The sequence below is a fragment of the Acomys russatus genome, chromosome 11, assembly GCF_903995435.1.
Source record: "Acomys russatus chromosome 11, mAcoRus1.1, whole genome shotgun sequence".
In the NCBI taxonomy this organism is placed as follows: Eukaryota; Metazoa; Chordata; class Mammalia; order Rodentia; family Muridae; genus Acomys; species Acomys russatus.
Window position 1 is genome coordinate 62004428 of NC_067147.1, and position 26826 is coordinate 62031253.

A 26826-nucleotide genomic window follows, 5' to 3' on the forward strand; every position below is an offset into this window, starting at 1 on the left:
AAAAAACAAAAGTTTGGGGCCTGGAGAGATGGCTCAGCGATTAAGTTCATTGGCTGCTCTTCCAGAGGACCCAGGTTCAATTCCCAGCACCCACAGGGTGGCTCACAACCATCCATAATGGGATCTCATGCCCTCTTCTGGCCTGCAGGCACACATGCATGAACGTAAATAAATAAATCTTTAAAACAATAACAACAACAAAAATCTGCTGGCCTGTGGTGCCACACGCCTTTAATACCAGCACTCGGGAGGCAGAGGCAGGAGGATCGCTGTGAGTTCAAGGCCAGCCTGGTGTACAAACTGAGTCCAGGACAGCCAAGGCTACACAGAGAGATCCTGTTTTGAAAAACAAAACCAAACCAAACAAAAAAACACAAACAAACAAAACCCCAAAAGTTAAAAACAATTCGTGGGTCTTTGGGTACAGTGATGAATGTCCTGGTGGGCACAGCTCACGTGGCACAAGTGGTGGGCACAGCTCACGTGGCACAAGGGCGTCACTGCGGGCCTCACTGGTTTGAGTCGCCATGCTAACCAAATACACAGGCTCTTAGAGCTCTCTGAAGGAGGACGAACCCTCAAGGCCTAGGTAGGGGGCTAAGAAACACATAGCTGGATTCACGCGGGCCAGGAGCACCATGAGGAGCCTTGATTCATGTAGATTGGGGGGGGGGGGCTCTCCTTGCGTTGCGCATCCTACAGCACGGGGTGTGTGACTGGAGGCCCCAGGTTGAACTGCAGACATCACTATTCCTCACAAACGTGCTGGTGTTTGACTACTCAGTCATAGTTGCTGGAACCCTTTGAGAAGGCTAGGAGGCAGAGAGGCCATGTCGGATGAGGAGCACCCCTGCGGGTGGGCTTTAAGGTTTCCGAAGCCCATTGCACATTCTTTTTTTTAAATTATTTGTTTATTTTCATTTATTACACAGTGTTCTGTACTGCATGTACACCTGCACACCAGAAGAGAGATCAGATCTCATTACAGATGGCTGTGAGTCACCATGTGGTTGCTGGGAATTGAACTCAGGACCTTTGGAGGAGCAGCCAGTGCCCTTAACCTCTGAGCCATCTCTCCAGCCCCCACCCCAATCCTTTGAATGGCCTTGTGTGAACACTAAAGAAACTAGGTGGCTAGGGATAGATAGACAAATACAGTCGAACATGCTGTGCCCTGTTCATACCATCTCTCCAGCCCCCTTTGCTTTGTTTTAAAACAACTGTTATCATAAGGAGGGACTGTGGGGTTGTAGTACATTCTACTGCAATAACAAAGGCATGCCACACACTCAACACACGCGCACGCGCACACACACACGCACACACACACACACACACACACACAATCTTTCTGGAAACCGCATTGCCATTTGGTGCAGACAAAAACAACAGGAAGCACCCAGCCCAGAGTCAAATTCTTTTTTTTTTTTTAATATTTTATTTATTATTATGTATATAGTGTTCTGTCTGCACGAACATTTGCAAGCAAGCCACAAGAGGGCATCAGATCTCAGTATAGATGGTTGTGACGGGAGGCCCCAGGCTGAATTTCGACATCACTAATCCTCCCAAATGTGCTGATGTTGGTTGCTGGGAATTGAACCTTTGGAAGAGCAGGCAGTGCTCTTAACCACTGAGCCATCTCTCCAGCCCCCAGAGTCAGCTTCTTCTTCTCAGTGGAGACGTGAGGAGCTGCAGCTCAGGGCATCATGGAGCCGACAAGGTGGAGATGTCCCCTCCTGCCTGCTGGACCAGGAAGGTTGGTTCTGGCATGGAATACTGGGACACTGTCCTGGTAGACAAGGGTGGGTGGGGCTCCCCGGATCTTCATATTGTCTTCACAGGGGGAAGTAACACACAGATGCGTGAGCAGAATATGTTACGCAGTCCCACGAGGCAGCTGTCTGAAGCTATAGCAAGAGTCATGAACAGTCTGAGTCCCCAAAAGCCCTGGGACCCAGTCCTGTCCCCTTTACCTCAGCTCCGATCCCAGGCACTGAGGCGGTCACCTTTTCAAGCCTTCAGAAACAAGCTAGAGCTCTGGGAATTGTCTCTGCCTGTTGGAGAAGACATAAGAAGCCACACTCAGGCAGGGGGTGGAACTATGGGCTGGCTGAGCTCCCCACCACCTCCAGCTCCACCCCAAGGGTCTCAGGGACAAGCCTGCCCCTACACTTACCTCTAAAAGGAGAATAGTCCCCTCCTTTTCCACCTGTGAGAACAGAAGCTGTGAGAGACCAGGGTAGATGCCAACCCTAGGGAGTTTCCAGAACTGACAGCAGCCCCAGCTAGAGACAGGAGCACTGAGGGTGAGCATGTGTTTCCCATTAATGAGGCAGAGCACACTTTGAAAAGGGGCTGAGAGAGCCGGGCGTGGTGGCGCACGCCTTTAATCCCAGCACTCGGGAGGCAGAGGCAGGCGGATCACTGTGAGTTTGAGGCCAGCCTGGTCTACAAAGTGAGTCCAGGATGGCCAAGGGTACACAGAGAAACCCTGTCTCGAAAAACCAAAATTAAAAAAAAAGGGGGGCGGCTGAGAGAAAACCCAAGCCCTGCCCTCTCCTACCTCTGTTTCTCCTCCTCTTCCTCACAACAGCCACCACAGCCACAATGATGGTCACAGCTCCAAGGACAACCAGAACAGCAATGATTGCCATGATGGGGACCTTGGACTCAGGAGGCTCTGGGAAGGGAAGGGAAAGCAAGGGAAGGTGAGGGTCATGACCCCAGCTCTCAGCCCTGACCTGCACAGGGCCTGCAGAAGGCTCTAGCTTTCCCTGAGCCCAGCTCTGCACCCACACCCTCCTTACCCCATCTCAGGGTGAGGGGCTCAGGCAGACCCTCATGCACCACTTGGCATGTGTAATCCTGCTCCATCCCAGAAGGCACCACCACAGCTGCCCACTTCTGGAAGGTTCCATCCCCTCCAGGCCTGGTCTCCACAAGCTCCATGTCCTGGGTCAGGTCCTCCCCATTCAGCTGCCAGGTGAGGGTGATGTCAGCAGGGTAGAAGCCCAGGGCCCAGCACCTCAGGGTGACATCACCTTCAGGTCTGGGGTGATGGGCCACATGTGCCTTTGGGGGGTCTGAGGGAGAGAGTTGGTATGAGGCACCTTGCTTTCTTCTTGTGGACTCAGCAGTGTTTATGTTACTCTTCTGGGAACGGACAGGAGAGCTGGGGTGGGGTTAGGGTGTCCACAATCTAGACCTTAGCTAGAGCCCAGGCACCTGGTATGCTCTGGGATGTGAGTGTGGCGTGGCGCAGGAGGACCCACATCTCTGCAGACCGATGGGAAGGGATTCTGGTCCCGAGCTGAGCGAGGGCCAGGAGACTCAGAAAAGCTGGAGTCAGACTCCAGAGATAGAGGAAGACCTGAGAAAAAGCTCTCAATGAGTTCACTGGCGATGCTGACATACTGACAGTCAAAGGGTTTGGCCATGTCTCCTGGATGGGGAGGCCTGGTGGCACTCAGAGGAAGGATAGCAGGCTACCAAGAAGAGACTTGATACCTTATTAGCATATACAGGGGGAGGAGGTCCCCCTCAGTCACAGTCATAGGGGAGGGGAGTAAGGGGAAAGAGGGAGGGAGGGAGGGAGGAATGGGAGGATACAAAGGATGGGATAACAATTTAGATGTAATATGAATAAATTAATTAAATACACACACACACAAACACACACACACATTTAAAGGGTTAGTCTCCCTACAGGGAAACACAGCCCTGGGAATCTCTCTCCTTCCTCTTGAGCGCAGTGCCCAATCCTTTGCCCCACACCCCTGAGGAAAACTGAGGCGAGGTCTCCAGGGCACCTGAGCGCAGCAGCGTCTCCGCTCCCAATTTCAGGTATTTCTGGAGCCAGTGCACGCAGGGACCTTGCAGGTACGCCCTCTGGTGGTGCGCCTCATCGACCTGCTCAGACTTGCGCTTGGAGATCTGGGCGGCTGCGTCATTCGCCGTCCAGGAGCGCAGGTCCTCGTTCAGGGAGATGTAATCCCGGCCGTCGTAGGCTTCCTGACAGTAGCCCCGGAGCAGGCGCCCGTCAGGCCCCAGGTCGCAGCCGTACATCCACTGCAGCGTGTGAGGTTCTGGCGGGGACACGGTGATCAGCACCACTTTGAGGCCACCCTGCCCGGCGGTCTGTCGGTAATCCGAAACTTTCAGAAACGAAAGTGCAACCGAAACCCAAGCGCAGTTACGCTGGGCCTTTCCTTTGTGAGGTTTTGGGCAAGTGTTTGGACGAAACTTTAACCCCAGTCAAGATGACCTAGGCTCGTCCCCTGGGACATGTCCGTGATCCCGGTGGCGGTCACTCACCATCCTCACTCCGATTGTAGTAGCCGAGCAGGGTCTTGAGGTTCACTCTGAAGTTCCTCCCTGTGTCCCTGGCGATCCGCGTCTCCCGCTCCCAATACTCGGGCTCCTCCTGCTCCATCCACTGCGCGCGCGGCTCCATTCTCGGAGTCTCCGCGTCGCTGTCGTAGCGCACGAACTCCGTGTCGTCCACGTAGCCGACGGAGATGAACCGGGGCTCCCCGAGGCCGGGCCGGGACATGGCGGTGGTGAAATACCGCAGCGAGTGTGAGCCTGGGGGCGGCGCGCGGTGAGACCCCGACCTCCTCCCGGGCCCAGGGTCCCAGGTGAAGGCAGGGGAGGGACTTGGCCAGGGCAGCAGAGATGATACACTTGGAGCGCTGCCCGCACCTGCCACACTGCTCCTCCCGGGGAAGAGTCCTCCCGACCCCTCACTCACCAGCCTGGGTCTGACTCAGGACCTTGGCGCTCGCCAGCAGCGGGAGCAAGTAGGCAAAAGACATCTTTTCTCCTAGGGCCTGAGAGAGCTGGAGTGTGGACTGGCTTCCTGTTGACGGTGTACCTTGGCACCTCCGCGTCGCTGATTGGCTCTCTAAGTACGCAGTGTCCAACAAGAGCGAGAACCGAGATCGCATCACTTGTATCCAGAGGAAAGGACGCGAACAGGGTTGAGGGAACTCAGTAAACCGTTCCCAGGACCCGGTGCTTTAGCGGGAACCCTCTCCTCCGGCACCTTTCACTCTCAGGCACACTGTTTCTCCAAGTCTTGGTGCAATCTGTGTAAGCTTTGGTTATTTTAATTAATAAATTATAATTATTAACTTTATATCCCGACTTCCTCCTCTTCTGTCCTGGCCCCCTCTCCCGCCTCCACCCCATCTACTCCTTCATTTCTCTCTTCGTGAAAGGGGGGGCCTCGCACAGATATCGACCAACCCTGACATTTCAAGCTGCATGAATTTTTAAACACCAACCCAGCCACAGAACCTTTGATCTACAATCTGCCCTGCCTGGAAATTACGCTAGGGCGATGGTGGCACAAAGCGTATGGGAGTGACCAACCAGTGACTGATCTGACTTAAGGCCCGCCCCACGAGGTGGAACCCAAACCTGACACTACTTGGGTGACCAAGAACCAGAGACTAGATACTTGGGAGACCTACAGTAAAACCAAGCACTGCCGGTCTTAAAAAAAAAAAAAGCCACAGAAAGCATAAAACGATCCCTGGCGATATTCTGCTCATAGACTTGTTCCTTATTCTGCATCACGAGAGAAGCAGCAGGAGGGACCAGATGCAGAGACACACAACCAGATGTCAGGTGTGAGTGTGTGTGTGTGTGTGTGTGACAGACAGACAGACAGACACATACACACAGAGAGAGAGAGAAACACAGAGACACAGAGAGAGACAGAGAGAGAGACACAGAGAAAGACACACACAGAGAGACAGAGAGACAGACAGAAACAGAAAGAAAAAAACACATACCCACACACACACACACACACACACACAGAGAGAGAGAGAGAGAGAGAGAGAGAGAGAGAGAGAGAGAGAGATCCCATTTGAGAACAAACACCATTGCGCCTATTTTGCCATTAGCTATATGGCTGCGAAATAATAGATCATTTAGGAGGTTTAGTGCATTTAATTAATTGCTTAATTAATATTTGGGACAGGCTCCTGTATTGTAGCACATGATGATCTCAAACTGGTACTCCTGATCAAAGTAGAAATCCACGCAGTGTCAAATGGTACAGGCCTGTAAAGGAATGGGGGCTCACGGGAAAGCAGGCAGAAGGGGCGTGTGTGTGTGTGTGTGTGTGTGTGTGTGTGTGTGTGTGTAGTGGAGGGTGGAGTCTATAACCACCTAGGACACAGATCTCCTGTCTGTGACGGAGGCTCCAGATTCGGTTAGTTGAGTTGGAAAGACTCGCTCTAAATCCCAGTGGCAGCATTCTGCGGGCAGCGTTAGTAGACTGAAGTCAGAGAAAGAGAGGGAACTGGCAAAAGTGTTCACCTCCCTGCACTCCCTGATGGCGGCTGCAGTGTACGGCAACATGCCGGGCCCGCTCCTTCCCCTCGGTGATGGGGCGCATCTCCTGGGACCAAACCACACGGTGCCTCAGAACCATCACTTCAGTTTCAATGGATCTGACATTTGAAACTGATCTCTGGACTCCGCAGGCACCATGTGCGCATGTGTGCAGGGAAAACAACTATACACATAAAATAAACATCTTAAAAAAAATAGCTTTGATGTGATAAGGTTCTTGCTCAATTTTGAGATGATGTGTGCTAAATATATAAATCAGGCCCGTTTCCAAATAGATTTCTATGCCATTTTCTGGCTGGGAATTGGCCCAAGGCCTCACAAATGGTGGAAGTGCTGCACGCCTGAGCTCGTCCCCAGCCTCGCCATGTGGTTCACACACACCAATTATTTTCCTCAAACAGAGCTGGTGCTTTTGAGTGTAGCCTGAGTGCTATCTGTGGACTTGGCATCCATGACTCGTGGGTGTCCTCTGGTAAGGTGCTTAAGGACACCCCACACTGTGAGCCTGAAAAATGCGTGTCATTGATGGGGGAGTTGGGGGGTGAGGAAGACAGCGTTTGGCACACAGCTCAGTGGTCCTAACTGGACCGTGTTCTTGGGATCGGTGCAAAAGCCGGCAATTGATCGCACAAGGGGCAAAGGAAGTGCATGTGGCCCTGTCGCTGGGTGCACCGGAGGGCAGGGCTCCGCAGTTGACAGGGAGGCACTGGGGACCTGACATAGAGCACTCTGAAGCCGGGGAGAGAGCAGTTAGGGGGATACGGAGACACAAGGCTAGGTCCGTGCAGAGCGGCAGTGCCAGGGCGGAAAACGGAAAATAACAGAGCCATTAATGTGGTAAGTTTATGAAGGGTCTAAGGCTGAGCGGCAACTTGTACAAATGGAGGAACACAGGAAGTGGGGGTGAGTCCCCTGGTCCTAATAAAGTGTGACAAGGACAGTAGGGGAAGGGTAGGAGTAATTTCAGCTTCTAAACCGTAGTCATTTATTCTGCGTATTGGAGAACTGCACAGGTACGAACAGCTTAGCAGATAAACAATGCTAATCATTGTTTGGTTTGCATTAACCAGCCCAGGCCGGCTGTTCCTGCTGCAGTACCCACAGACTAACTACACCCACCAATGGGGCGGGACTACGCTCTGCAAAGACCGACAGCCTTTGTTTCAGGCTCACTCTCCTCCTGATAAAGCGCGGTTGATGGAAATGAACCGGAAGGCGGCTTTTAGGGCATGCACCTGTTGTTGCCTTCTCAGACGAGATCAACAAATGGAGAGAGAATTCACGGAAAGTGGCTGAGGCCCAGAGTTCACCCTCCAGCCCTGCCAAGAACAGGATGAGTTTGTTTTGGAAGCTTGTGTAACTAACTTGCCTGGAAAGCCTTCCCAGCCAGGAGCAAATTGCCACCTGGTGGCCACCCTGAGAAAAAGTTGCCTCTGCCTGCTGGGCAGCTGTGTTGGATGGGCTTATATGAGTTCTCCGTTCAGAGTTCATGACCAGGTCAGGAAATGCTGTTTTTTTTTTTTTTTTTTAAATTAGAGGCGTGCAGAACCAACATACAGCAAGAAACATTAGTTTGGCTGGGGCGGTGGTGCCACGCGCCTTTAATCTCAGCAGATTAAATCAGAGGTGGATCTCTGTGAGTTCGAGGCCAGCTTGGTCTACAAAGTGAGTCCAGGACAGCCAGGGCTACACAGAGAGACCCTGTCTTGGGTGGGGGGGGGGGGGGGGAGAGAAACGTTAGTTTTACAGGCATGGCACGTTTTAAGTTGTAAATGGACTTGATCCTAGGATGAGCCACCTCCTCATCTTATAGCCAAGGCAGATGGCCTCCCACAAGTGCCTGAGACTTCCAACGGCCACTTCTTAGATGGGCTGATGGTTCTCAGACGGACTCAGCCAAGAGCTCTTAGGACCGATGTGGGGTCAGCCGTCTTTGCAGGCAACGATGTATTTTCTCAGAGTCAGAGACCCTGATGGCTTTGTAGAACCTTCTTTCCTGGCCTTTGGTCAGTACATCACAGCAGGATTTTTCTTGCATAGAGATAAAAACATCAACTGCAGGGCTGCAGCTTGTGAATAGCTCAGGATGGGATCTTACGCACAACACTCAAACAGCTAAGGCGGTGGAGGAGCAGCGCACCCCGCTGATTTGCCATGTAACATTGTCCTTACGTGATAATTTACACAGAGTTTTCCACTCAGGCACTTACCTGTAATCTGTCAAGACTTGATTTTCTATTGCTTTATTAAAAAAAAAAATACTAGAGTTTGGGGCTGGAGAGGTGGCTCCAGCTGCCGGTGGCACCAGCTGCTCTTACTGAGGACCTGTGTTCGAATCCCACACTGCTCTTACCGAGGACCTGTGTTCGAATCCCACACGCACATGGCAGCTCACCCCTGTCTGTACCTCCAGTCCCAGGGGACCTGATGTCCTCTTCTGACCTCTGTGGGCACCGAGCAACCATGTGGTGCACCTGGGAGGCAAAGGCAGGTGGGTCATCTGTGAGTCTGAGGCCAGCCTGGTCTCAGAGTGAGTTTCAGAACAGCCAGGACTATGGAGAAAGACCCTGCATCAAAACCCCAAAAACCTAGAATCTGAAAAGGACAATTTCATGGGCATGAAATCTAGACCTTTGTAACAACAACAGCAGTAAAGGAAGGAATAACGTGAAAACATGAAGCTGCAGTCACCCGCGAAGTACATGCTGAGTATTTGGTTTTGGAAAAAGAGAAAGCATGTAGAAGAATAGACATTTTAGATCTGGATTCGTTTGTTCCATCTTTTCAAAAGTATGGTTACTTTATTTATTTATTTTTAGTTTTTCAGAGACAGGGATTCTCTGTGTAGCCCTGGCTGTCCTGGACTCATTTTGTAGACCAGGCTGGCCTCGAACTTACAGAGATCCACCTCCTCTGCCTTCTGAGTGCTGGGATTAAACACATTTGCCAGCACCACCAGGCTTATGTATTTATTTTTGAGGTAGGTTCACCTTGAGCTCACAGAGATTCACTCCTTTCACCCTCCTGAGTACTAAATGCATGTGGCACCATGCATGTGCGCTCAGCTGTTAGGATCCTTCCGAGAACGTGTGTGTGTGTGTGTGTGTATGTGTGTGTGTTCGTGTGTATGTGTGTGTGTATGTGTGTGTATGTGTGTGTGTATGTGTGTGTGTGTATGTGTGTCTGTGTGTGTGTGTATGTGTGTGTGTGTATGTGTGTATGTGTGTGTATGTGTGTGTGTATGTGTGTGTGTATGTGCGTGTGTATGTGTGTGTGTGTGTGTATGTGTGTGTGTGTATGTGTGTGTGTGTATGTGTGTGTCTGTGTGTGTGTGTCTGTGTGTGTGTGTCTGTGTGTGTGTGTTTGCCTTTTGTATTCTTCTCTGCCTATAACCAATCAATTGATATTTTTATTTTTGATGTATTTACTTTTTCGAGACAAGGTTTCTCTGTGTAGCCTTGGCTGTCCTGGACTCACTTTGTAGACCAGGCTGGCCTCGAACTCACAGCGATCCTCCTGCCTCTGCCTCCCGAGTGCTGGGATTAAAGACGTGCGCCACCATGCCGGGCTCCAGTTGATATTTTCAGAACGCCACATTTATCCTGAAGTTTCCCCTGATGCCTTCCTGTTTTCTCTCTGTCCTTGTTGGACTGTCCCACCCCCCACGTCATCTGTAAGCTCAGTGAGTCTGTCCGTTCTGTTGCTGAGACCTTCCACAGAGGTCGTTTGTTTTGTGACTTACTGTGCATCTTACTTTTAGCATTTCAGATCGGCTTTTCTCTAGTGTTCCTCTTTTGTTGAATTCTTCTTCTGTAGTTAGCGCCCCTGCCCCTTAAAGATCCTCAGAGCTAGTCCACTGGCCCTTTAAGAACACAGAGAAGAGCTGGATGTGGTGGCGCACGCCTTTAATCCCAACACTCGGGAGGCAGAGGCAGGGGGATTGCTGTGAGTTCAAGGCCAGCCTGGTCTACAAAGAGTCCAGGATGGCCAAGGCTACACAGAGAGACCCTGTCTCAAAAACCAAAAATAAACAGATAAAATGAAAAAGCCAGCTGAGGCAGATACAGTGAATTAGGCTAGCAGAGTGAGAGCAGAAGATACACTGTCAGGAGACCCTGAGCCAGGAGAATCTGAGCTGGGTGGAGAGACTAGAACAGTTGTTATAGTTTGGAGCTGCAGATACTGGGAACACTGGGAGCAGGGGCTGTCGTCCCTCAGCTGGCATCAAATCGGCCTGGAGCCGGCCCCTTCTGTCCCCCAAGACCTGTCAGAGCCCTGGGCTGCGGCAGCAAGCTATGATGACAACACCTTTCCTGTCTCAGCCTGCTGCTGTCACAGGAGCTGTTAATGGTGACTTTCCTGCCTCAGCCTACTGCTGTCACGGGAGCTGTCCACGGTGGCTGTCCTGCCTCAGCCTGCCGCCGTCACAGGAGCTGTCCATGGCGACAGCACCTCCTTTCCAGTCTCAGCTATTCATGCTGCAGGGAACAGTTTCCCTGATGTGGACTCCTTTTGTAAACTTTGTAAACCATCATGGCAGGAAAGTGACCAGATCCCTGCCTGAGGGAGCTCCAGCAGCCTGGCCCCTCCCAATTCCAGCCTCGGTAACTGTCACAAAGTCATCTCCAGCCCCTCAATAGGACCCATGCCAGATTATGCTAATTTTAGGTAAAAAGTCTGAACAAAAAGCCACCAATCCCTGAACAGAAAGTCCCACCAATCCCTCAGCTTCCCCAAGCTCAGGACCTGAAATTCCACCAACCCTCACTCCGGAAATTTCTGCCTTAGAAAGCTCCGCCCACAAAGAAATCCTATCTAAAGGCTGTGTCCGCTCAGTTCCTTGCTGCCTTCTCCCTGGAGCCCGGCAGTCACTCCGGCATTTGTCCCTCCAATGAATCTCTTTTATGAGATTTTTCTGCCTGGTGTGACTCTCTCATCACACAGAAGCAACGAAGAGAAGTGGAGGGGGAGGGGCTGCAGCTCCTGAGCTCAGCTGAGGATACCCTGCCCTGGGAGCTGCAAGGCTGGGGATACCCTGCCCTGGGAGCTGCAAGGCTGGGCATACTCTGCCCTGGGATCTGCAAGGCTGCGCATACCCTGCCCTGGGAGCTGCAAGGCCTCTGCCCTTTCACCGGAGCAGGGAGGCCAACAGGGGCTGTTTGAGCAGGCTGTGGGGGAAGTGAGGGGCGGGATGTGTGAAGGGGCTGGGCTGGAAACCGGGAGGAGGGCTGTCTGGGAACTGGCTACACTCTTCCACATCCTCCTCCATCTTGTTTCATTTAGATAAGAAATAATTTCTATAAAGATTTTATATTTATTTAGAGAGAGAGAGAGAGTGTGTGTGTGTGTGTGTGTGTGTGTGTATGTGTGCACGTGCTTGTGTAGACCAGAAGAGGGCGCTATATGCCTCGGGGCTGGAGCTATAGGTAGTTGTGAGCTGTGTGAGGTGTGGGAAACAGAACCCTGGTCCTTCTGTAAGAGCAACAAGTGCTGGTGACCACTGAGCATCTCTCTTGCCCTAACTTTCAAAATTTCACACATTTTGTTTGTTTTTTGAGACAGGATTTCTATGTGTGGCCGTGGATATCCTGGACTTGCTCTGTAGACCAGGCTGGCCTTGAACTCGCAGAGATCTGCCTGCCTCTGCCTCCCGAGCGCTGGGATTAAAGGCGTGCGGCACCACACCTGGCTAAAGTTTCGCATTTTAACCAGGCTTTTTAAAAGTTTTATTATGTGTATAGGTTTCTTTTTATTTTTTTTTCCATTTTTTTGTCTGCATGTGTGTCTGTGCTGCACATGTGTGCCTGGTGCCCACAGAGGTCTGCAGAGGATTCAGACACACTGTAATTGGAGTTATAGAAGGTTGTGGGCCACCGTGTGGGTGCTGAGGATTGAACCTGGGTCCTCTGCAAGAGCTGCACTAATAATAACAATCCAGACTTAAGGTGGGGAAGTATGGGACCTTGACTAGAACCCCAGCCCTCTCCCAGGTGGTCTCTCGGAATCTCAAGTTGTTAACTTGTTCACAGAGGAGATGTCTTTCCTTCCTGCATTCCTGTGGCCTAGACTCACCATAACAGTTGTAACCCTGTCAGGTGTCCCCCAGGAACCACCTGGCGATCTCACTTAGGTTCCTTAGCACCTAGATACTGTAAACTACCTTGTGTGAAGACAGAAAAATGTGACAAGCTGCACACGGTCTTGGTGTGTCTTCTTTCCTCCCTTTTCTTTCTTTCTTCCTTTTTTTCCTTCTTTGTTTTCTTGAGAAAGGGGTTCTCTGTGTATCCCTGGGAGTCCAGGAACTCGCTCTGTAAACCAGGCTGGCCCCAAACACACAGATCCTCCTGCCTCTGCTTCCTGAGTGTTAGGATTAAAAGGGTGTGCCACCACCACCATGAGGCTTGTGATTCTTTCTCTTTTTATTATTTATTTAATGAATATGAGTGCTCTGTTTTCATGCATGTCAGAAGAAGGAATCAGATCTCATTACTGATGGTTGTGAGCTGCCATGTAGCTATACAGGGAATTGAACCCGGGTCCTCTGGAAGAGCAGCCAGTGCTCTTAACCGCTGAGCCATCTCTCCAGCCCTGTGTTTCTTTCTTTCTTTTTTTAAAAGATCGTTATTTATTATGTATACAGTGTTCTGCCTACATGTACACCTGCAGGCCAGAAGAGGGCATCAAATCACATTATAGATGGTTCTGAGCCACCATGTGGTTGCTGGGAATTGAACTCAGGACCTCTGGAAGAGCAGCCAGTGCTCTTAACCTCTGAGCCATCTCTCCAGCCCCCTGTGTTTCTTTCTTAACATTTATTTTTCTTTCTTGGCACCTCTCTTAATCCTCCTGCTTAAAGTCTACATTAAAATACCTTTATTGGTTCATTTTCATGGCACCTCCTATGTATCCTCCTGCTTAAAGTCTATATTAAAATACCTTTATTGGTTCATTTTCATGGCACCTCCTACGTGGTCGGCTACATCAAGATGAATTTGAGTCTCTCCTGAGCAGTCACTGGCTGCCAGACACTCATGGAAGTGGGTGACAAATGCAAGCATCGCACTTTCCACACGAAGCAGATGGTCACCATGTAGCTGATGGCACTCTGTTGAAGAACGGAAAGGCTACATGGTCTGAGCCAGTCGTGGGAACGACGGACAAGGCTTTCCCTTGAAGCAGGATGTCCGGGCCCACAGCAACGCGCCCTGCTGTTGTGTAAAGGACGTTCTTGTCATAGACCAAGGAGAACTGGACAGAGGCATCCCCGAGTCTGTTCGCAAATGCGTTATGGATGCTAGCCAGCGTGCTCTCAACTTGTTTACTGTGAACAAAGGAGAGAAGGAGATGCGTGGACCGACAGATGCTCCTGTGCTCCAGTGGTTGGGCCCCAAAAGAGTTAGCAGAATCTGAAGGCTTTTCTGGCTCCCTATAGAAGCTGATGACGTCTGCCACATGTCGTCAGAAAGTAAACAAGGAAGGGAAGACGCCAGGACCAAAGCATCCGAGATTCGGCATCTGGTTACACTGCTGCATTGTTGGGGAGAAACAGCACAGTGAGGAAAACAAGGAGGAGGCTGCAGAACTCACTAAACTATGGGCCAAGGGGGCTGGAGAGATGGCTCAGCGGTTAAGAGCACTGTCTGCTCTTTCAAAGGACCCGGGTTCAATTCCCAGCCACTACATGGCAGCTCACAACTGTCTCTAATCCTAATTCCAATGGCTCTGACACCCTCACACTAAAATAAAATTAAATAAATTATTTAAAAAAAATAAAATAAAATGAACTATGGGCCAAGAGAGCGAAGGAAGCCAAAGGGGCCGCGGGGGTGGGGAATGCCGCGGACAGACTGCCAAGAGATGTAGGGTGTGATTTTGTCTCTAGCCCTGTGCCTCTCGACACTGTGACAAAACACCTGATGAGAAGCCACTCAGGGAAGAAACAGGTAGTCAGATCTTCAAGACAAAAAGGTGGGAACTGTCTCTGTTCAAGACGTGGTCAGGAAACGGAGGGAGGGGACCCTGGTGCTCTGCTGGCCTTCCCTTGAGACTCCAGCCAATGAGTTGAGCCAGCGATATTCAATCTTTCTTTTTTTCCTTTCTTTCTTTTCTTTTTTCCTTTTTTTTTTTTTCTTTTTTTGAGACAAAGTTTCTCTGTGTAGCCTTGGCCATCCTGGACTCACGTTGTAGACTAGGCTGGATATTCAATCTTTCCTTCTCCGCGAAACATGGCTAGAAACACCGTCACAGACATCGGGGGGGGGGGGGGCATCTCCTAGGTGTCTGTAAGTCCAGACAAGCTGACAATGAAGAGTAGCAGTCTGCTGGGACACAAAACAAGGGTTCCACTCTGCAGAAGCTGTTCCAGGAGATTCCACAAGGGGCGGTGGGGGAGTGGCACGTGCCTGTGTGCGTCAACAGAGTGGTGGGGCACAGGCACCTTTCTTAGGGCGACAAGTCAAGCGGTCCTGAAGTTCCAAAGGAGTGGCCTACATGAATCCAAAAGGGAGTCGCCACAGCCTCCTACAAGAACCAGAGCAAACTGAGGGCAGGAGCTGTCCAGCAGCGATGTTCTGATTCGCTCACTCCTGACTCAAAATGTCCACATCCAAAGACTCTGCAACCCGGTCATGTGCCTCGTTCTGCCCCATGCCTTACCTCATCATCCGCCTCAATTTCGAATAAGTCCTGGGGAATCTCTCTGTCTAGAAAAGAACCAAGCAGGGCCTGGGAAGACTTGACAAGACGGTGGGTGGGTCCTGGGGAGCTCCCATGGGCTCCGAGGCTCCCACACGCCACCCCTACCACACTTACTGGCTTCCTGAGCGTCTCTCCTTCCTCTGCCACCTGAGAAAAGAAAACCACGTGTGGGTGGCATGGGAGCCGGTTCTCGTAAAGGTCTAAACCAGTGGTTCTCAGCCTTCCTAATTCTACAGCCCTTTAATACAGTTCCTCGTGTGTGGAGACCCCCAACCTAGACTCACTTGTAGGCCGGGCTGGCCTCAAACTCACAGTGATGTTGCCTCAGCCTCCCCAGTGCTGAAATTAAAGGCGTGCGCCACCATGCCTGGCCCTATAAAATTAATTTTGTTGCTACTTCATAACTGCAATTTGCTACTGTTATGAATTGTAATATAAATATCTGATATGTGGGATATCTGTTATGCTACCCCCAAAGGAGTTGAGACCTACAGGTTGAGAGCCACTGTGGAGCCTCAGCAGGCACCCGGAGCCCAAAAGCCTTCCCATGAGTGGTTCTCTCTAGGAGAGTCTGGAAGTGGAGCGATGAACAGCCAAAACTATCCCAAGTCTCCAAAGGCCCCACCTCCAGTTTTGGGCTCATTTATATATCTCCTCCCAGAGTCTGTTCACGGGGATCTTTTCAGCTGGCAACAATCAAGCTCCTGCAGAAGGTGGTTTGTCTTCTAGTGGATTAACCTCACCTCTTCTCACAAGACTGTTCCCAATCCCACACTTGGGGTCATAACAAAAACAGGTTTATCTCTCCTTCGCTGCTGACCTAGCAGAACCCCTCAGTCCAGAGCCCAAGAGGAATTTCCAGACCTGAGGTGATGTAGTCTCCCTATGGAGGTCTGTCCTCAGTGAGACCTTCACCTCTGACAGCCGGGCATGAGGTCTCAGTCGCCAGAGCTATCCCCAAGCAAAAACTGCCCTTCAATCCCATTCACTTTATGAAAGTTACACAAAAAGGCTCCAGGCTAAGTAGACACAGATGCGGATGAACATGCCATCACCTAAGCGGGGCACAGGGCTACCTGTGGCTTGAAACCCTCAGTGGGAGAAGAGAACTCAGAACACATCTCTTCCTACCTGCATTCCTCCTCAACAGGCAAAACCCCAAAACTATGATGATGATGATGAAAGCAAGGGCACCAATTAGCATGACGTGGTTCCTGTACTGAGCAGGATCTGGAAAAGGAAGGGAAGGTGGTGACCACTCAACTCTCAGCCCTGACCTGCTCAGGGTCTGCAGAAGGCTACAGATTTCCCTGGCCACACACCCCCATTACCCCATCTCAGGGTGAGGGGCTCAGGCAGCCCCTCATGTTGCACATGGCATGTGTATTTCTGCTCCTTCCCAGAAGGTACCACAACAGCTGCCCACTTCTGGAAGCTTCCATCCCCTGCAGGTCTGGTCTCCACAAACTCCATTTTATGAGTCAGTTTTCTCCCATTCGACTGCCAGGTCAGGGAGATGTCAGCAGGGTAGAAGCCCAGGGCCCAGCACCTCAGTGTGACGTCACCTTGAGGTCTGGAGTGATGGGTCAGATGTGTTCTTGGAGGGTCTGAGGGAGAGAGAGTTGGTATGAGGCACTTTGGTTTTTTCTTGGGGCTCAGCGGTGTTCATGTGGCCATGCTTGGAATGGACAGGAGAGCTGGGGTGGGGTTAAGGTGTCCACCATCTGGACCATGGGCAGCTGGGATAATGTGGGCTATGGGGATGTTCCAGGGTGTGAGTGTGACAGATGGAGCAGGAGGCGTCAGGTCTCTGCAGACTGATTCTGGTTCTGAGCTCAGTGAAGGGCAGGAGACTCAAAAAAACTGGAGTCAGATCCCAGAGATGCTGAGGTGTGGGGCACACAAGGAGTGAAGAAGCTCCCTGTGCGTCCAGGGCCATTGCTCAGGTGAACAACCTGCCCACCAGTTACTGAAAGATTGGTCTCCTGTTGGAGAAAATGAATTTCTTGTCAGTAAGACAAAAATCTTGGTCAAAGATCCAGAACACAAGGGACTCTGAGGAGTGAGTTAAGACTTTCCTGTTCAGGCAGGGCGTGTTAGTGCACACCTTTAATCCCAGCACTTGGGAGGCAGAGGCAGGCAGATCACTGAGTTCAAGGCCAGCCTGGTCTACAAAGCAAGTCCGGGACAGCCAAGGCTAGACAGAAAAACCCTGTCTTGAAAAAACAAAAACAAAAACAACAAAAAAAGATTTTCCTGTTCACCTGTTTTCCAGAACTTAGAAACTATGCCCCAAGTCCTCTCTTCCCAAGCATGCACCTGGGCTCTCCAAACTCCCAGCAAACAGCCTAAAGGAAAATTGGACAGGGGTTGCCCATCCTCCTCCCCTGGCCCCGAGCCAGCCCCTGACCCCGAGCCAGCCCCTGACCCCTCCACCCCCACCTGAGCACAGCAGCCTCTCCTTCCCTTTTTCCAGGTGTTTCTGCAGCAGCTCCGCGCAGCTGTTTTTCAGGTGGGCTCCTGACTTGTGCTGAGAGATCTGAGCTACAGAACGCAGGTCCTCACTCAGGTTGAGGTATTCCTCGCCGTCGTAGGCCAACTGGTTGTACCAGTGGAGCAGACGCCCATCTGGCCCCACATCGCAGCCTCGCAGCCACTGCAGCGTGTGAGAGTCTAGGCAGGGTATGGTCGGTGGTCAGCCATCTCAGGAAGCACAGCACCGTTAAACTACAGATCAAGTCCAAGAGAATCCCCCCGGGCTCTAGAGGACCTGGACGCATCCCCGGTGAGTCTTCAGTCCCGCGAATGTATACAACCCTGCTCTATCCTTGGGGTCGGGGTCACTCACCGTCCAGGCTCTGGTTGTGATAGTGAAGCAGGGTCATCAGGTTCCTTTGAGACAGCTGTGCTTGAGTCCTGGCTATCTCTGTCTCCAGCTCCCAATACTCGGGCCCCTCCTGCTCCACCCAAGGTGCGCGGGGCTCATATCTCGGAGTCTCCGCGATACAGTCGAAGCGCACGAACTGTGTGTCGTCCACATAGCCGACTTCCACGTACCGGGGCTCCCCGAGGCCGGGCCGGGACACCGCGGTGGTGAAATACCGCAGCGAGTGCGAGCCTGGAGGTGGCGCGTGGTGAGACCCCGACCCTCCTCCCGGGACCCCCGGCAGGTACGCGGGCGGGGCCAGGAGGGGAGCAGGGTGCGGGGCTCTGAAGCAGGTGGAGGAGGGTCTAGTAGGCAAATGAGGGACGCTGGCTTCCCCCCAGTGCCGATCTCGCCCATCTCCGCAGAGACTCATTTCCCTCTCTGGTCTGACTCACCAGTCCTGGTGTGAGCCCAGTACAAGGGGGTGGCCAGCAGCAGGAGGAGACCACAGGGCGCAGAGGCCCTCATCTTCGGTGACCGGAACATCCGAGTCTGGGCGGATCTTTGGCAACTTTATAAACCAGAGCGACAAGTGATTGGGTTATCTCAGAACCCCTTTCAAATGGGAGTGAGACCGGGTGTCACGTCATCAACATCTAGGCAGAAGACTTTCGAAAGTGAAACTCAGATGGGGAGCCCCAAGCCACCATCCTACCCCTGAGACGCTGAGACCACTGCCTGGGAGGGACTCCTAACTCCAGAACTCCCCATAAAGAGCTGAAGTGAACCCGGGCTCACGCCTTTAATCCTTTAATCCCAGCACTCCGGAGGTAAAGGCAGGCTGATCGCTGTGAGTTCCAGGCCAGTCTGGACTACAAAGTGAGTCCAGGACAGCCAAGGCTACACAGAGAAACCCTGTCTCGAAAAAACGAAACAAACAAACAAAAAAGAGCTAAAGCCTAATCAGAGGCTGCCTATGGAATCCAGGGGAGACTGCAGACCGGTCTCAGGCTTTCTCTAATTCAGCTTTGTGGAGAAACAGGACTCTTCCAGAGGAAAACGCGCCCGGGCATGTTCCAGTTACTCTGTGTAGACCTGGCAGTCCCGGAACTTGCTTTGGAGACCAAGCTCAAACTCAGAGATCCACCTGCTTCTGCCCCCTGAGTGCTGGCATTACAGGCATGCACCATCAGTGAGATATGTTTCCTCAATAACCCTGCGATGCTGGCCAGCACTGCGGAGACTCCCTCAGGCTGTGCCTCATCTCCAACTCAGGGTTCTCCACGCTCACAGGGACCTTGTGGCAGGATTCCATTTCTCAGTTCCAGGGCGAGGTCCCCTGTCCCTGCTGGAGCAGAGGAGGACTGTTGGTGACTCTCCCATAGACCCAGTACCCTTTGCCCTGTGGGTGCCTTTCTGGTCAGTGACTCCCATGTGGAGTCATCACTCTGTGGGGCTGGGCACAGAAGGACCTGGTCCCTTTAAAATTTGTCCTGATTTGGACAGTCCCTCAGACTAAACCATGATGTAGAGCCCTAATGACATCCACAGAGCCCTTCAGGGACCTGAGCATGTGATGGACTGACCAGGGGAAGGGGACTGGCCAGGCTGGGTGTTGGGAGGACTGTGGAGAGTGAGCCAGCACTGCCGACTTCTTCCTTGTGTGGGAATTGGTCACAGAGGGTTGTGAAAGTCTAATAGACTGAGGGTGTAGTGAATGAAAATTATAAGGCCGCCCCTACATATGGCTGAGGAGACGGAAGAATCCAGATGCAACATGGCCAGCAGATAGAGCAGGCCATGAGAGGGGAGGTGGGAGAGGGGAAGAGAGAGGAGGAGAAAAGAGAGGAACCAGAGAGACCAAGGGCAGCAAGAGCAGAGCCAAGAGAGCCAGAGGCTGAAATGGCTACATTGCATGGGGAGAGACGCTGGGGGAAGGAAGCTGAGAGGGTGGAGAGGTGGGGGTGGGGTGGGAAGAGAGGAGCCAGGACTCTGTGACATCACAGGGGCTCCCAACCTTCCCAATGCTGCAACCCTTCCTGTCCTGGTGACCGCCCCACCCTGCAACCTGCAGTTGTTTTTGTTGCTACTTCGTAACTGTAACTGTGCTGCTGCTGTTATGAATTATAACTATCTGTATTTTTCTAGTGGCCTCAGGGGAGCCCTGCGAAAGGCTCGTTTGACCCACAGGTTGGGAACCACTGCTGTAATAGCTGCTGTGACTCTGAGAGACTGATGTCCAGAGTCCACTCTGCTGCATCAATAGGCGCTACAGCCACGTGTCTGGGGGGTTTTCCTCAGGACCTAACAGGTAGCATGTCCTGTTTAGCTGTGAGAATTTTAATTCTTAAAATAAAAATAAATTTTAAAAATTTAAATAAAATGATACTACTGCCTTATCTTAGGGCTGATGGAAAGGCCGGATCATTCCTCCTCCTTGATATCTGGGACTTCCAGAGTCCTGGGACCTGCACAGGTGACTGAGGAGAACTGAGCTCCCCAGTCATCCTCTGCTGTGTAGCAAGGCAGTCAAGCTCAGCATCTGAGACACCAACCACTGATTACTTCCCACAGTGTGTGACACCAAGACTCTCTGGGTGATCCTGGCTCAGGAAGTCTCCCAGGCCACGGTTCAGCTTTCTTGCTGTGTTTTCTCAAGGCTTCACTAGAGCTGGGTCATATGAGGTAACGTGGCTTCTTCATGTGGCAGCTGAATGAAAGGGGCTCAGGTTCCTGCTGGCTGTCCCCAGGGTTCCTCTGTCCCCATGTACCTGGGACTCTCTTGAGATTGCTCTCCATGCAGCAGCTGGCTTCCCCAGACACAGCAGCTGAGCCTTCCTCACCTAATATCACCTTCCCTGGAGAGCCCCACTGTGAAGGCTGAGGTGTCAAAGCAAGTGCTGGTGTGAGGTGAAGAATCTAACACAAAAGTCACCATGGAGCTGCTCCCAGCTGGTTGCTTGCCCTCAGGGCCAGAAAATTGCCATCCTAAAGTTGGGGCGCTGTCATGCATGTTGTAAAGTGGAACGGAGCAGAGCGCAGTCCCCCAGGACCCAGGGCTGGATCCAAGTCCAGACACTGTTGATTCTTCTTCTCTGTTGACAAAAGTGAGATTCTGAAGGACTGAGGGATGGAGGGCAGAGTCTCCAGGAAGGGCCCTGGAAGGAGGCAGGAGCACAGGAGGCTGGCATGTATGCTCTCAGCACACAGTGTCCTGAGTGCAGGGGACAGGATGGAAAACACCTCCTAGGAGAACAGACAGGCCCCACACCCAGGGCCAAGCAAGGGCCTTGTCCTCCACACAAACGGAAAAGACAAGAAATAAACACAGAAGATGCTTTGGATGGGACAAACTGGAGCGCTAAGGCTGCTCTGGATTTGGTGCCCTCTGTTGGAAGCCACCAAGACCTTTGCTCAAGCTCCCTCTGCCCTTTTTAAAAATTTTAGATTTATTTATTAATGATGCATACAGGGTTCTGTTTGCATGTACAGCTGCATGACAGAAGAGGGCACCAGGTCTCATCATAGATGGTTGTGAGCCACCACGTGGTTGCTGGGAATTGAACTCAGGACTTCTGGACAGAGAAGTCAGTGCTCTTAACCTCTGAGCCATCTCTCCAGGCCCCTCAAGCTCCTTTTTAACTGTTGCATGAAGTGGAGAGTCCATAAAGTAGAGTCCTTATTTGTGGGCTGTCATATGACCCTTCCACACCTGTATCCATGTTACAAGGTCTAAATGGGAATAAAATGAATCTCCTCAACGTCTCCTTCCTGGTCTCCAGGCATCTGTGGAGCGATTTCACCCACTCGCCCTCCAGGTAGGTCCTCTATCTTTCTGCCTCACCAGCCTGCTGGAACTTTCTCCGGGTGGTCTGCATCCATGTTGTCTGGTCTTCGTTTAGGGTGATGGACAGGTCGTCCTTGTGGGCAAACTGCTTATACCCGCGGAGGAGGCAGAGATTAGAATCCACATCACAGCCAGACATCACCTGGATGGTGTGAGAGCTTGGGCGCATCCCCATGGCTGGCTGCCCTCCGCAGCCCCACCCACCCATCGCCTCCCCAAAAACAAATGGGAGACCTGGTCACTGCCCAGGTTTCTACAGAACCATGGCTACTAGGCCTTGTCCTTGAAACTTGGAGGGTGATGGCAGACCTGTGGCAACTCACAGTCTTGGCTAAGTTTGTAGTAGCCAGATAGGATCCACAGGTTCCCTTGGAAAGTCTGCTGGTTGGTTCTGGAGATCTGGGTCTCCTTTTCCCGATACTCCTATCTATGGAGCTAACAGCTCATATCTCTGAGTCTCCTAGTGGCTGTTGTAGCACAGAACTCTGTGTTGTCCGTGTAGCCGAATTCCATGTACCAAGGCTCCCCGAGGCCGGGCCGGGACACAGCGGTGTGGAAATACCGCATCGAGTGTGAACCTGGGGCGGCGCGCGGTGAGACCCCGACCCTCCTCCCGGGACCCCAGGCAGGTGCGCGGGCAGGGAGGGGAGCAGGGCGCGGGGCTCGGGACGCGGGTGGAGCAGGGGGCGGAGGGTCTGGTTGGCGATGCGGGGACGCGGCTTCCCCGGTGTCCCCCATCCTCCCCGCAGAGTCCGTTTCCCTCCCGACCCCGCACTCACCCGCGCGGGTCAGGGTCGGGGCCAGGGCGGCCGCCAGCAGCAGGAGCAGCATTCCCTGCTGCCATCTGCCCAACTACAAATTTGCTGAGCAGGTTTGAGTCTGTGCAGGCTTTATAACTGGCAGACTCAGGACACTGGTTGGTTCTTCAGGATCTCGGCGCCCAAAGGTAAGAACTGCCAACTTGTTGTCCACATGGACCTGACACAGATTAGGAGACGGACAAGCGAAGCCCTGGGTTCTGGGCTTTCCTATTCAGGCCGGCACTTAATCACTGAAACAGAATGATTTCAATATTGTGTTCATAAGAGCTGCGGTCTCGGAGACGCGGCTTCCTCACATGGAAGGAGGAGTCGAGAGAGAGAGAGAGAGGGAGAGAGAGGAGGAGCGGAGAGACCGAGAAGAGAGAGAGAGAGCGGAGAGATGCGAGAAGAGGAAGAGAGAGAGAGGAGCGGCGAGAGTGGAGAGGGGGCGAGTGACGAGGGAGAGGAGAGAGAGAGAGAGAGAGAGAGAGAGAGAGAGAGAGAGAGAGAGAGAGAGAGCGCGCGCGCAACAGGGCAGGAGGGCAAGAGAGCTGGAGGGAGGGAGAGACAGGGGAGGTGGGAGGAAGGGTGGAGTGTGGTTGCTGTTTCTCTGTAGTTTTGTTTTGTTTTGCTTTGGTTTTTTTTTTTTTTTTTTTTGAGACAGGGTTTTTCTGTGTAGCCTTGGCTGTCCTGGACTCACTTTGCAGACCAGGCTGGCCTCTGCCTCCATAGTGCTGGGATTAAAGATGCAGCCCTTGAAGTGGCCCCTTCCCTGAGCCCTGCTGCAGTGGTCCTGGCTTCACAGGCTGTCCAGAGCCCTCTGTAAAGTCTGCCCCTCTCCTTGGTTCACGGGGAACCTCAGTTCTTAGATCCACAACCTTCATGTACTCTGAGTTTTACAGATGCTCCTCTGTTAATTGGGACACATTCTTTTCTCAGATGCAGTTTTTTTTTTCTTTCCCCAAGTTCAGAGACACTGGTCAGCTCCCCAGCCTGGGGCACCCCAGACCCTGAGCTGAGGAACTGACTGTGACAGCTGCTCTGCTTGCTGTCTCCACCCTGTGGCCCACAGTTAACAGGCTGCCTCAGCCCCACCTACTGCCCTTTAACTTGCTGGCATAGCAGTCCCTGTGTGCTGGAGATCTTGTGTGCTTGCTTGGGTGAAGGTGTGTGTGTGTGTGTGTGTGTGTGAACATAGCAACACACGGGTACATTTTTAAGGCTACAAATACATAAAAGGCCGATTTCTAGTTTCTTTTACTTTTAGAGATTTATTTATTTATTAATGTGTATACCGTGTTCTGCCTGCATGTACACCTGCACACCAGAAGAGGGCACCAGATCTCATTATAGACGGCTGTGAGCCACCACATGGTTGCCAGGAATTGAACTCAGGATCTTTGGAGGGCAGACAGTGCTCTTAACCTCTGAATTATCTCTCCAGACCCTCCTATTATTTTTTCTTTTTTGTCTTGTTTTCTTTTCTTTCTTTCATTGATTGATTGATGCTTGCTTGATTTTTTTTGTTGTTGTTGTGCAGACAGGGTTTCCCTGTGTAGTCTTGGCTGTCCTGGACTGACTTGTAGACCAGCCTGGCCTCGAACTCACAGATATCCACCTGCCTCTCTTGTTTCTTAAGTCAGAACTTGAGACTCAGTCCCACGAGGCAGCTGTCCCAAGAGAAGAATGAGAGCCATGTGTCAACATGAAAGCACCTCAAAGGCCACCATTCACTCACAGGCCTAAATCTCAGAGGCCCTGGGGCCCAGTCCTCTCCCCTTCACCCCATACCCAATCCCAGGCCCCCAGGTGTCACCTTTCCAAGCTGCAGAGACAAGTCACAGCTCTAGGCATTGTCCCTGCCTGCAGCAGAAGAAATAAAACACTCAGGAGACTGACAGGTGGGCTGGAGGAAGGACCTTCACCTCAGCTTCCCCCCAAGGGCCTCAGGGACAACTCTTCCCTCACACACTGACCTGCAGCAGGGGCATAGCCTCCTTTTCCACCTGTGAGAAGAAAAGCTGTGAGAGACACCCAGGAAGTTTCCAGAACTATGGCGACAGACCAGGAAGGGTCAGGAGTCATGAAGAAGGAGGAATGTAGGGAATGAACCAGTGCCAGCCTGGGGTTCAGTAGGACTAAGCAGGAACCTTCCCTCTGACCTCTGACCTCTGAGACTCATGCCCAGTGCACATGAAGCCTCAGGCTGCTGAAGCTGTCCTCCATCTTCCATGTGATTTCCAGTAGGGTGAGTGTCAGCACACAGACCCAGAGATGGGCGTGGTTGTGCATTTGGGGTGTGAGTGAGTCTGTGTGTGTGTGTGAGTGTGTGTGTGTGCGTGCACACCTCTGTGTCTGTGTTGCTTCCCATTCATGGTGCACCCTTCTAAAAAGAGCAAAAAGAAAAAAACCCAGACCCCGACCCTCCCCTACCTGTGTTCTTCCTCTTCATCCACCAAACAACAGCGATAAGAAAAGCCAAGATGACCACAGCTGCGATGACAGCACCAACAATGGTCATAATGGAGACGGTGGACTGAGGGGGCTCTGGGAAGGGAAAGGAAAGCAAGGGAAGGTGAGGGTCATGACCCCAGCTCTCAGCCTTGACCTGCTCAGGGGCTGCAGAAGGCTCCAGCTTTCCCTGAGGCCAGCTCTGCACCCACACCCTCCTTACCCCATCTCAGGGTGAGGGGCTCAGGCAGACCCTCATGCACCACATGGCATGTGTAATCCTGCTCCTTCCCAGAAGGCACCACTACAGCTGCCCACTTCTGGAAGGTTCCGTCCCCTTCAGGCCTGGTCTCCACAAGCTCCATGTCCTGGGTCAGTTCCTCCCCATTCAGTTGCCAGGTCAGGGTGATGTCAGCAGGGTAGAAGCCCAGGGCCCAGCACCTCAGGGTGATGCCACCTTCGGGTCTGGGGTGATGGATCACATGTGCCTTTGGAGGGTCTGTTGGGAGATTTAAGAAATCCGAAATTAACAAGATAAGCTCAAGTCTGTAAAGACAAAACTAAATGAATGACAACACTGAACTATGTTTCTGTTTGAACACTTGGACTGTCACCACACTGGTGACCTGCAGGCAGAGCTGGTCCCCTCAGCACAGAACTGCACATTTTCCTGGGGGGCAGGGAGGGGACTCAGAAGCTAAGAGGGGATCTAAAGGAACCAGCAAGTCAGTATTTTTGTTTGTTTGTTTTGCTTTTTGTTTTTTAATGAGATGTTCTCTGGCTTAAGATACATAGTAGAAGAATGGAAGGAACAGAAAATAATTAATGTAATATGTGTTTGAATTCATATCAAAATAAGAAAGTAGTGGCAGGGGCTACATGAAGGGTGCCCCCAACTACCACTGCCACCACTGAGGCACAAACATGTGTCCATCTTGCTGACCAGCATTCACTGCTTGTCCTAGTGAACAGTCATCTCCAGAGTGTGCAGCAGAACCGTGGTGAACCTGACACTCAGCCAAAGAAAATGACTCCCAGCCCCCGCCTCTGGGGGACAGATAGAAGGCAAGTCACACAGGATCCTGAAGTGTGCTGTGGACCCAGTGCAGCACCCACTGGGAACACAGCAGCTCACAGGGGGAGTGGATCTTCCCTCTCACTCCAGTCCTCCATTGCAGAAGCCCTTGCCTCTGAGGAAGGTCAATTCCTGACTCACTAGGGGGAGCCCTGTTGGGGGATGATCTGCTGTATTTTGATGCTAATTACAGCTTGCTGTCTCTGTGACCCAATTTTTACTTAATAAAAAGCCATCCCACACGGACAGGGCAGGAGATAGGTGGGGCTAGGAGAAAGAGAGGAATTCTGGGAAGAAAAAGGACTGCCAGGAGAAAAAAGAAGAAGGAGAGAGAACTGAAGTAAGAAGAGGAAGGCGGGCCATGGGTTAGCTGGAGGAAAACCACATGGCTGGCGGTGTGGATGGAGAATCCAGGCCAGATGAAAAACATTAACAAGTATATGGGATTGTACATGGAAGATAACTTGATAAAAGTTATTAAAAACAGATGACATAGGATTAAGACAGGGATCCCATGCCTAAGGCCCTACTACAAAAAGTAGTTTAAAGGATTGATATCTGCCCTGCCCCAGGTAACTAAGACTATTTTAAAATATAACAAGTGTCTTGACTGATTGCTAGCCAGGCCTACTGATAATACAGATAATTTGTTAACAAAAATAAGTGGCGCCCAATGTGGGACATGTCTCCACACTTTTAAAAATCATAATTTGTCATAGTC

The 26826-nt window shown here is 51.8% G+C and overlaps 2 protein-coding genes and 1 pseudogene across 7 annotated transcripts in view; all 3 read right to left on the minus strand.

Annotated features, from left to right (window-relative positions):
• LOC127195980 (H-2 class I histocompatibility antigen, D-37 alpha chain-like) overlaps positions 1-26826 on the minus strand; it is a 99618-nt gene that overhangs the window by 11970 nt on the left and 60822 nt on the right. For 2 of the 6 annotated variants that reach the window (XM_051153630.1, XM_051153628.1), the window contains 5 exons: positions 4318-4587; positions 3813-4088; positions 2811-3086; positions 2567-2683; positions 1933-2212 (listed from right to left, as the gene is read on the minus strand). In XM_051153630.1, the coding sequence (XP_051009587.1) occupies positions 2103-2212; positions 2567-2683; positions 2811-3086; positions 3813-4088; positions 4318-4587 (1049 nt within the window). In that variant the 3' untranslated portion in view covers positions 1933-2102. Of the gene's footprint in view, positions 1-1932; positions 2213-2566; positions 2684-2810; positions 3087-3812; positions 4089-4317; positions 4588-4753; positions 4965-24117; positions 24250-24395; positions 24443-24555; positions 24586-26826 lie in introns of those variants that run through there. The other 4 variants (XM_051153625.1, XM_051153627.1, XM_051153626.1 and 1 more) reach the window with 4 other exon arrangements.
• The window catches only part of LOC127195982 (H-2 class I histocompatibility antigen, Q10 alpha chain-like), a 64340-nt pseudogene continuing 40077 nt past the window's right edge, over positions 2564-26826 (minus strand).
• On the minus strand, positions 13346-22708 carry LOC127195259 (H-2 class I histocompatibility antigen, Q10 alpha chain-like). Its single transcript, XM_051152650.1, has 8 exons — positions 22559-22708; positions 17915-18184; positions 17509-17739; positions 16398-16673; positions 16198-16296; positions 15181-15213; positions 15025-15071; positions 13346-13474 (listed from the first exon to the last, which is right to left on the minus strand). Exons 1-8 carry the CDS (start codon positions 22608-22610, stop codon positions 13346-13348), a joined length of 1137 nt encoding a protein of 378 aa, XP_051008607.1. The 5' UTR covers positions 22611-22708.